At 43.8% G+C, this 11,630-nt stretch overlaps 1 protein-coding gene across 1 annotated transcript; it reads right to left on the reverse strand.

Annotated features, from left to right (window-relative positions):
- Positions 1 to 1,320: 1,320 nt before the first annotated feature.
- On the reverse strand, positions 1,321 to 2,193 carry LOC126990456 (tigger transposable element-derived protein 1-like). Its single transcript, XM_050849060.1, has one exon. The coding sequence runs from the start codon at positions 2,191 to 2,193 to the stop codon at positions 1,321 to 1,323; it is 873 nt and encodes a 290-aa protein (XP_050705017.1).
- Between the last annotated feature and the right edge of the window lie 9,437 nt (positions 2,194 to 11,630).

The following is an 11,630-nucleotide window of genomic DNA, read 5'->3' on the forward strand; positions in this document are numbered from 1 at the left end:
CTTCCTCCTCCTCACCCTCCTCCTCCTCTCAACATCGACGGTCGAAGAAGGATGTTTAGTGTGGAGGCATTTAATTGGGGTATGTGGTTCAGTGTTCTTATTTTCGTGTGTGTGTGTGTGTGTGTGTGTGTGTGTGTGTGTGTGTTTGCTACCCTTCCCTCCCTCCCTAGCCCCAGTGTTTGTCTCTCTATGTGTTTGTAGGCGATAAGATGACCTTTCGACACACTTTCTTTCTTTCCTTTATTCTTTCCGTCTTTACGACTGTATTGTAATTGTACGTAACCTTAAAGTAACGAAATACAAGTTACGTGAATCCTACTCTCGAGATGTTACTTCGATCTCTGTACGTATAGGCAAGATTATGTCTTTTAAACTAACGATATTTAAGTTACGTCAACCTTAACCTGCGAGATGTTTGTATAAGTAACCTCAATTCACTGGTATGTTTGTATAAGTAGCCTCAATTCTCTTCATATGTCGTATGTTGCTTTGATCTGTACGTATAGGGAAGATTACATCATTAAAACCAGCAAAATATGTTACACCAACCTTACCTACAGGATGTTTGTATAAGTAACCTCAACTCACTCGTATGTCATATGTTAATTTGATCTATCTGTACGTATAGGGAAGATTACGTCATTAAAACCAGCAAAATATAAGTTACACCAACTTTACCTATGAGATGTTTGTATTAGTAATCTAAATTCACTCATATGTCTTATGTTAATTTGATCTGTCTGTACGTATAGGGAAGATTATGTCATTTAAACTAGCAAAATATAAGCTACGCCAACTTTACTTACAAGATGTTTGTACAGTGGAGACTTAATACTCGAACTTAATTCGTTCCAAATGGCTGTTCGAGTATCAAAAAGTTCGACTACCGATACCTATAAATCAGGTAATTCGTTCTAACCTTAGCAAAACCTTAAGTTTACAAAAATTTCAATGTAAATTTTTTTATAATTTTGATTTGTACTTACTGTAAGTGAAGGCTGGTGATGGATAACGTAGAAGAGGAGGGGAGAAGGGTGGGGAGGAGGAGGGAGGTTATTCGTCGGAGGACAAGTCACCGTCTGGTAACTTGTCTCCTGGTGTGATTCCTGTGAACCCACTAGTGTAGGGCTGTGGCTCACTAACACTTGCACTCTCACTAGATTCCTTTTTCAACAAGAATCTGTCTAATGTGATCTGCCTTTGCCTTTTTTTCAAAATGTCTCTGAAATCCTGCATCAATTTTTCATCAAACTGGTTTATGTTTCTGTGTACGGCAGCAATATCAGGGTGGCACCTCTCCAAAAAGTTTCCCAACTCTGTCTACTGCCACAAATATTTCTTGATCTCTGCAGTGGAGACTCTTTCCTTGCTGTTCCCCTCCTCCTCCCCTGAAGACAGCTCCTCAGTTACCTCCTGCAGCTGTTCCTGGTGAAGTTGACGCAGCTCGTCAGTGGTGAGGTCTTCAGAGTGTGCTTGCACCAGCTCCTCCACATCATCACTGTCCACCTCAATGCCTATGGCCCTCCCCAGAGACACAATGTCCTCCACCACAGCAGACTCCTGGACTGAAGGCTCGAATCCCTCAAAATCCTTGGCTGTGACACAGGTCGGCCACAGATTTTTCCAGGCAGACTGCAAGGACCTCACAGAAACTTGACCCCAGGCTTTATCTATAAGCCTTAGGCAGTGGAGGATATTGAAGTGATTCTTCCAAAACTCCCTCAGAGTGAGCTCTGTTTCAGAAGTCACCTCAAAGCACCTCTCAAAAAGTGCTTTTGTGTACAGCTTCTTAAAGCTGGCGATGACATTCTGGTTCATGGGTTGGATCAGTGGCGTGGTGTTGGGGGGGAGGAACACTACTTCGATGAATGTATACCCCTTACCCAATTCTTCTTCCACGCCTGGAGGGTGTGCAGGGGCATTGTCCATCAACAGGAGGGCCTTGAGTGGTAGATTCTTCTCTATTAGGTATGTCTTCACTGCAGGTGCAAACACCTCCACAAACCACTCCGTGAAGAACTGCCTGGTTGTCCAGGCTTTCTTGTTTGCTCTCCACATCACACTGAGTTTGCTCTTTTGCACACCGTTCTTCTTGAATGGCCTGGGGTATTCCGAATGGTACACCAGCAGCGGTTTAATTTTGCAGTCGCCGCTAGTATTGGCGCACAGAAGCAGGGTTAGCCTGTCTTTCATGGGTTTGTGTCCTGGCAAACACTTTTCTTCCTTCGTTATATAGGTCCTGTTTGGTAGTTTTTTTCCAAAACAGGCCTGGCTCATCACAATTAAAGACCTGTTGTGGACTTAAGCGCTCCTTATCCACAAATTTCTTAAATTCAGGCACAAACTTCTCGGCGGCAACTTTGTCAGCACTTGCGGCCTCGCCGTGCCTCACAACAGAATGAATTCCAGTTCTCTTCTTGAAATTCCCAAACCACCCCTTACTAGCTTTAAAATCTTCACTGGAGTCAGAGGTAGTATCACAAATAAGATCACCATGGAGCCGCCTAGCCTTCGCACAAATAATGCCCTCTGACATAGAATCACCAGCCATCTGCCTTTCGTTTATCCACACCATCAATAATTTTTCCATTTCTTCCACTGCCGCAGGTCGCTTAAGTTGCTTTTTCACACCCATCGCCACATCAACTCCCTTAATGGCCTCCTTGTTCTTCAGCATGGTGGCTACTGTAGATTTCGCCATACAATACTCAGCTGCAAGATCGGTGATTCTTGGTCCTTTCTCGTATTTATCAATAATCTCCTCTTTCCGTTCAATGGTCGTCACTACAGTCTTCCTTTTAGGCTTATTTTCACCATTAATAAGCCTCTTTGATGCCATTGTAAGTTTCTAAATGAAAAACCACAGACAGAACGCAGGAGAATGTTGTTCTCACGACCGTGGCGGGACAACTGGCGGCGGCGGGGAGGGAGAGACCAGGTGACTTTGTTTACAAGCACGTGTGCGGACGTTCGAGTACCAGATATTTTTCGAGTACCAAGTCGAACTATTGCGTTCGAGTATCGAAAAGTTCGACTTCCAAGACGTTCGAGTATTGAGTCTTCACTGTATAAGTAACCTCAATTCACTCGTATGTTGTTTTTTACTTTGATCTCTGTACAGACACCCCCCGCCGTTCACGGCCTCACCGTTCACGGATTCGCTTATACGCGGGTAGGGTAATTGCGACACCCCCCGCCGAACGTGGATGAAAACTCGCGTATACGCGGTCTGTAGCGCCCAGCTCAAACGTTGCGCATTTAGTGTTTACCTTCGAAGCTGGAAGAGAGAAGTCAGCTGAAAGAAAAGGTTATATAGTCAATCGGGTTAAGAAAAAAGCAGACAGAATAATTGTTGAAATTTACCAAACAGGAAGTGATAGAAGAAAGAAGTGAATAACCTAAAAGCGATACAAAGCGTAACAGGTTATAAGAAGAAGAGAACACAGTTTGTTTACCACGTGCGAGTGAAGGCGGCAGTGCTCTACAGTGGAGTTTATACAGCATTTTTTAGTTTATTATAGCCTCCAAGCGTTCATCAATGTCTTCAGACGTATAAAACTATGTAACAGTGCTTAGAAATGCCTTAAAAATCCATTTTTTTATTCAATCGAGATGGTAGAACGAAACCCTATTTTCCCTATTTGATTATAGTCCCGTCGATCGCGGATTCGTGGATCACGGAAATCTCATGGAACCAAATACCCGTGAACGGCGGGTGACGTTTGTGTGTCGAGGCAAGATTACATCATTTAACCTAATGGAATATAATATGTCAACCTTACCAACGAGATGCTTGTATAAGTAACTGCAATTCGTATTTCATATGTTAATTTGATCTCTGTACGTCGAGGCAAGATTACGGCAACCCGGCACTCACTGTTATGCTCATTTCTCGTCTTTATGTAGATGTAACATTACGATACAAGTTATACTGATGTTACTATGTCATCCCTACCATTACGTATATGTCACTTCGGTAAGTCTTGTTAACATTACGTATCCATTTCATTTAACCCATACAGTGTCGTCTTTTGTCATAGATAGGTGTCATCCCAGGTTGCAATTTTTTCGTATTTTTTATTTGCCCCTTAAAATGTAAAATAAAAATTTCAAATCATTTGATATATATAAAAAAAAAAATTCTACAGAAAAGGAGACTGTTCTCAGGCGTGAAAAAAAAAACAATAATGAAAAAAAAGCCCGATACTTACTACTCCCAAACAGAGTACAGAGGAGTGGCCAAAAAGAGAGGTCAATTTCGGGAGGAGAGGTGTCCTGATACCCTCCTCTTGAAAGAGTTCAAGTCGTAGGCAGGAGGAAATACAGATGAAGGAAGATTGTTCCAGAGTTTACCAGCGTGAGGGATGAAAGAGTGAAGATGCTGGTTAACTTTTGCATAAGGGGTTTGGATAGTATAGGGATGAGCTTGATTAGAAAGTCGTGTGAGGCGAGGCCGCGGGAGGGGGGGAGGCATGCAGTTAGCAAGTTCAGAAGAGTAGTTAGCGTGGAAATATCGATAGAAGATAGGAAAAGAGGCAACATCGCGACGGAATTTAAGAGGTAGAAGACTATCAGTAAGAGGAGGAGAGCTGATGAGATGAAGAGCCTTAGACTCCACTCTGTCCAATAGAGCTGTGTGAGTGGAGCCCCCCCACACGTGAGATGCATACTCTATACGAGGGCGGACAAGGCCCCTGTATATGAATAGCAATTGTGCGGGGGAGAAGAACTGGCAGAGACGATACAGAATGCCCAACCTCGAGGAAGCTGATTTAATGAGAGAGATGTGAAGTTTCCAGTTAAGATTTTGAGTTAAGGATAGACCGAGGATATTTAGTGTTGAAGAAGGTGACAGCCGAGTGTTGTCGAAGAAAAGGGGATAGGTGTTTGGAAGATTGTGTCGAGTTGATAGGTGGAGAAATAGAGTTTTTGAGGCATTGAAGGACACAAGGTTCCTTCTACCCCAATCGGAAATGATAGCAAGGTCTGAGGTTGAGCGTTCTGCAGCCTCCAGTCTGGAGTCATGTACTTCCTGTTGGGATGGTCTTTTATTGAAAGAAGTTGAATAATGCAGAGTGGAATCGTCGGCGTATGAGTGGACAGTTTGTTATGGAAAGAAGATCATTGATGAATAATAGGAAGAGAGTGGGTGATAGGACAGAGCCCTGTGGAACACCACTGTTAATAGGTTTAGGGGAAGAACAGTTACCGTCTACCACCGCAGAGATAGAACGACTGGAAAGGAAACTGGAGATAAAGGAACAGAGAGAGGGATAGAATCCGAAAGAGGGCAGTTTAGAAAGCAAAGACTTGAACTGCTGTCGAACTCTATCGAAGGCTTTCGATATGTCTAGCGCAACAGAGAAAGTTTCACCGAAACGGCTAAGAGAGGATGACCAAGAGTCAGTTAAGAGAGCAAGAAGATTGCCAGTAGAATGCCCCTTACGGAACCCATACTGGCGATCATGTAGAAGGTTAGAAGTGGAAAGGTGCTTTTGAATCTTCCGGTTAAGGATTGATTCAAAAGCTTTAGATAGACAAGAAAGTAAAGCTATAGGGCGTTAGTTTGAGGGATTGGAACGGTCACCCTTCTTAGGCACAGGGTGTACAAATACGTACTTTCAGCAGGAAGGAAAGGTAGATGTTGATAGGCAGAGACGAAAGAGTTTGACCAGGCAGGGTGTCAACATGGAAGCACAGCTTTTAAGGACAATAGGAGACACTCCATCAGGTCCATAAGCCTTCTGAGAATTGAGGCCAGAGAGGGCATAAAAAATATCATTCTTAAGAATCTTAATAACAGGCATGAAGGAGTCAGAGGTGGGATGAGTAGGAGGAATATGCCCAGAATCGTCCAGAGTGGAGTTGTTACAGAAAGTTTGAGTGAAGAGTTCAGCCTTAGAGATAGATGAGATGGCGGTGCTGCCGTCAGGGTTAAGGAGAGGAGGGAAAGAAGAAGTAAAATTGGAAGAGATATTTTGGGCTAAATTCCAGAAGTCAAAGGAAGAATTAGAGAAAGCAAGGATTTGACATTTTCTATTGAAGAATGAGTTTTTGGTAAGTCGGAGAATAGATTTGGCACGATTCCGGGCAGAAATATAAGGATCATGGTTAGCAGGAGTGCGAAGGCTCTGGTACCTTTTGTGAGCTGTCTCTCTATCTTTGACAGCATGAGAACAAGCGAGATTAAATCAAGGCTTTTTAGCATGGAGATGTAGAGAAAGTACGTGGAATGTATGCCTCCATTCCAGAGACAGTCACCTCTGTGATGCGCTGGGCACACACAGAGAGGTCTCTCTCCTGGAAGCAATAATCATTCCACTGGAAATCGGAAAAGTACATCCTCAGGTCGTCCCACCGAGCTGAAGCAAAATGCCAGAAGCATTGCCTCTTCGGTGGGTCCTGAGGATGTACAGGAAGGACAGGATACAGAAATAAGATTGTGATCAGAGGAGCCCAATGGAGAGAACAGTTTGACAGAGTAAGCAGAAGGGTTAGAAGTAAGAAAGAGGTCTAGTATGTTGGGCCGGTCTCCAAGATGGTCAGGGATACGTGTGGGGTGCTGAACCAACTGCTCTAGGTCGTTGAGGAGAGCAAAGTTGTAGGCTTGTTCAGCAGTCTGGTCAGTGAAAGAGGATGAAAGCCAAAGCTGGTGGTGAACATTGAAATCTCCCAAGATGGAGATTTCAGCGAAGGGAGAGTGGGTCAAGATGTGCTCCACTTTAGAGTTCATATAGTCAAAGAATTTTACATAGTCAGTAGAGTTAGGTGAGAGATAAACAGCACAGATGTATTTAGTAATAGAATGACAATGAAGTCTTAGCCAGATGGTGGAAAATTCAGAAGAGTCAAGGTCGTGGGCACGAGAACAAGTGATGTCGTTGCGCACGTAGACGCAACATCCAGCTTTGGATTGAAATTTAGGATAGAGATAGTAGGAGGGAACAGAATAGAGATTGCTGTCAGTAGCTTCAGAAACCTGTGTTTCGTCTGAGATAACAACTCAAGCAGGTGCTGGAAAAATTAATAGTGGCAAAAATCTACGGAATAATGTTAACTTTATTTGATGGTGATTGATTTTCTTTCAAGTGACTAGGGGTAATATTAGTAGGATGCGCTCTGCTGTGTAGAGGGGAAGGAAGGGAGCTCAGGTGGTGGACGGCAGTAGGGAGAATTGGCGCCAATCGAAACTGGTTGAGAGGAGTAGGGGGTATGAGGGGCCAGTGAGGGTGCAGGCTGTTTCTACCGGTGTTTGACGGGTGCCCTTAACCGGAGGGGGGGGACGGGAGGATGCAAGGGGGACGCTAGCTTGTTGCTGGGCAGCAACATGGCGGGAAGGAGAAGGCCACGTGTACTGCTTTAACTAGGGTGAAAGGGCCGGGGAGGACAAAAAAAAAAGATGTACTGGAATGCGGACGTCTAACGATAGGGAGGGAGACACACTTAATCAACTTATGATACTTAACCCGTAAAGGCCGACGATACTCCCCGCGTCTACCCCCCCCACAGCCGCATTAATCGTCTTAAAATCAACTCTTGCAGAATAACCTGGAAGCAATTTTAGCTGTTAGTATACATATAAATACATCAGCATGTGAAATATTATTGTTTAGCTCACCCTGGTTGCTTCAGAATAATCGCCGGTAGTTAGAGATTGTGTTGGCGCGTGCAACCCTCGATCCGAGCTGGGCTTGAGTGCTGAGGTGGGTCCGTTGCAATTTTAGCTGTTAGTATACATATAAATACATCAGCATGTTATATAATTTTGCTTAGATCACCCTGGTTGCTTCAGAATAATCGCCGGTAGTTGGAAATTGTGGTGGCGCGTGCAAACCTCCGAGCTGGGCTGGACTGCTGAGGTGTCATACTCGGTCCATTGTGCGCCCAGGGCCTTTTCCCGGTCTATTATGGGCCCGCTTGTTTGTTTTTTGGACCCTCTATGATAGTGGGGCAGTCACAGTGTGATTTTTTTTCAGGCGTAGGAGGACTGGCCGCCTGCATTGGACCCCCGCATAACTGGCCAGCGTGCATCATCTCCCGACATCATTGCAGTCTTTTTGGTCCCCCTTGGGCGTTTAGGGGCACATGCAGAAGCAGCTGCCGTAGCACTCATTGTTGGCGTGGCAGCGGTGGTGGTCACTTTACCGGGGTCGGTCTATGGGACAGAGGTAGGGTGCGTGGGGGAGGTGGTGATGGTCCGGGGCGACAGTGTAAACATAAGCCTACTCCTCAAGCCAAATTAGCAGCGTTACCAATGTTAGCGCAGTTTTGATACACGCGTAAAGTAGCTGTCCCATAAGGGATTTATCGGCCTGCGGTGACGCAGTCCCATATGGGCTCTATCGGCCGGGACGGGTTAAACCTACTTTTTGTGATCCTGTATATATATATATATATATATATATATATATATATATATATATATATATATATATATATATATATATATATATATATATATATATATATATATATATATATATATATATATATAAATATATATATATATATATATATATATATATATATATATATATATATATATATAGATATATAAAAATATATATATATATATATATATATATATATATATATATATATATATATATATATATATATATATATATATATATATATATATTTTAGGTCATAATATATATATATATATATATATATATATATATATATATATATATATATTCTAGTGAGTTTGTGAAATGGATTTTTCATTTTGCTAAGATATGGAACCTAACGTAACCTATCCTACCCTAAACTACCCTAACCTAACCTAGCCTACCCTAAACGAACACTAACTAACCTAACCTTACTTACAAAATTATTCAATGTTATGTTATTTTAATAAGGTTATGTTATGATAAGTAAGGTTAGGTTAGTTTGAGTAGGTTAAGGTAGGTTAGGTTAGTTTAGAGTAGAGTAGGTAGGTTAGGTTAGTTTAGGGTAGGGTAGGGTAGGATAGGTTACGTTAGGTTCCATAACACAGCAAGATGAAAAATCCATTTCACAAATTCACTAGGGATTTCATGAAATGACTGATTTCACACTTTCCCTGTAACATATACAGTAATCCCGTGTCTATCGCGGGGGTTAGGTTCCAGAACCCCCCGCGATTGGCGAAAATCCGCAAAGTAGCGACCATATATTTTTTTTTATTATTCATATATATTTTAAGGGTTTATAAACCCTCCCCACACTCTTACAAATCTTTCCCACACTCTTATTGACCTTTCCCACACTCTTATAAACACTTCCTACGACGTTTCGTTGTTATAACGTGGTCCCAATAAATGATACTATAATTCTTGTTACGACTTTCGACATCTGCTTCGTAAATACAAACTTCGCGCAGGAATTAGTTTGGCGGGGCGGAAGAATACTCAGAGAAAGGATAACATGAGCGTAGCTCACTTCTTTTATAATTATCACAATTAGGTAAATACGGAGGAGAAAAGGGAGGAGAGGAACAGAGTGAGTCATGAAAAAAATACCGAGAGGATGTAAGAAGGGATAACAAGGAAAATTAATGGAGGAAACAGGGAGAGATAAGGAGGATGAAAACAAGAAGGGTGTGGGGAGGGAGGGACAGTGGGGAGAGTCATGTCAGGTCCTGAGAGAGAGTTAGGTGAGGTCCTGAGGGACAGTCACAGCAGGTCAGGACTTCAGACAGAACATGACCTGACTCTCACTTCCACCCCTCCCTCCCCACACCCTTTCCATTTCACCTTCTGTGCGTGTGTGTGTGTGTATGTGTGTGTGTGTGTGTGTTCATATAATCTAATGGGGAAGGAGAAAGGGAGGAAGAGTGATAGAGTGAGAGATAAGACTAAAGATAAGAGGGTGTGAGAAAGGAGGAAACAAGGGAAATGGGTGGAGGAAATGGGACGGGAAAAGAAGAGAGAGGTAGGGAGGGTCAGGTAAAGGTGAGGAAAGAGGGGAGAGAAAGGGTGTGAGTGAGAGGGAAAGAGATTAAAAGCGAGAGGTAGGAAGGGTCAGGTAAAGGTGAGGAAAGGGGGGGAGAGAAAGGGTGTGAGTGGGAAGGAAAGAGATTAAAAGAGAGAGGTAGGGAGGGTCAGGTAAAGGTGAGGAAAGAGGGGGAGAGAAAGGGTGTGAGTGGGATGGAAAGAGATTAAAAGAGAGAGGTAGGAAGGGTCAGGTAAAGGTGAGGAAAGAGGGGGAGAGAAAGGGTGTGAGTGGGAAGGAAAGAGATTAAAAGAGAGAGGTAGGGAGGGTCAGGTAAAGGTGAGGAAAGAGGGGGAGAGAAAGGGTGTGAGTGGGAGGGAAAGAGATTAAAAGAGAGAGGTAGGGAGGGTCAGGTAAAGGTGAGGAAAGAGGGGGAGAGAAAAGGTGTGAGTGGGAGGGAAAGAGATTAAAAGAGAGAGGTAAGGAGGGTCAGGTAAAGGTGAGGAAAGAGGGGGAGAGAAAGGGTGTGAGTGGGAGGGAAAGAGATTAAAAGAGAGAGGTAGGGAGGGTCAGGTAAAGGTGAGGAAAGAGGGGGAGAGAAAGGGTGTGAGTGGGAGGGAAAGAGATTTAAAGAGAAAAACTGGGAGGGAGGTGAAAGGAAAAGAAGAAATGAGAAGGAAGGAGAAAAATACCGGAACGGAGGAGAAAAAAGAAAAGAAGTGGGGGAGGAGTGAACCAGGGAAAAGACTAACGGCGCAATAGGCCGCGACGGAAAAAAAAAAATAGGTAGGTGACGTAGGTGCTTATTTAGGTGTGTTCCGACTTACGTTGATTTATATCGTTTTCATTTTTTAGGCTAGAAAATGTTTATTTTACCGCAAAATCCTGCGATATAGCGAAAAATCCGCGATGCGATACAATTTAAAAATCCACGATACAGCGAGACCGCGATAAGTGAACCGCGATATGGCGAGGGATTATTGTATATATTGTTATGCCGGACGTGTTACTTGGGTTCCGTGTCGCCGTCAGGAGACTCCGTGGGAGGGAGATATGTAAACACTTTGCACAGCTTCTGTAGTTTAATATTCTTCCTTAGTAGTACACTTCACTCTGACTCTTCACTTACCACTAGCTTACTATGACTGGGACTGGGCTCCTCTCGCCCTCTTCTCCTATATATATCCAGAACAGCACAGTCTAGAATGTTACAGTATATTTTAGATCATACAAGAACATGTAGCAAAAACATATGCGAGTTGGCAACACTTCCCGCCTGGCGTCTGGCCGCGCCCCACGGGGCGCGGACGGCTCGCCTTGCTCCCCGCCCCCCTGCTCGCTTCTCCCGGAGCCTTCTAGAGGCCTATGGTCGCCGGGGGAAGCTTCCAGCACAACACTATCCCCCCTTCTTAATTGTGATCGTCCCGATCACACACTTAACTATATACAAACATAAGAGAATTAATAAAAAACATAATAATCGTCGTATCCCTGTGGACGCCTGCGTTGTCTCTGTCTTCTGTTCGTTGCCTCCTGCGCGTCTGTCTCCTGGTGCGCCTCGTCGTCGTCCGCTTCTTGGGGTGTCCCTGGAACATCTGCCGAAGCCAGGAGGTCATCTCCCTCGGCTGAAAGGTCCAGAAGGCCTATGTCGTCATCGACCTCCTCTCGGTCCTGGACGTCCCTTGCGTTTTCGTCGGCTGCTGGGTGTCTGT

The sequence above is a fragment of the Eriocheir sinensis genome, unplaced genomic scaffold (genome assembly GCF_024679095.1).
Source record: "Eriocheir sinensis breed Jianghai 21 unplaced genomic scaffold, ASM2467909v1 Scaffold1668, whole genome shotgun sequence".
NCBI lineage: Eukaryota > Metazoa > Arthropoda > Malacostraca > Decapoda > Varunidae > Eriocheir > Eriocheir sinensis.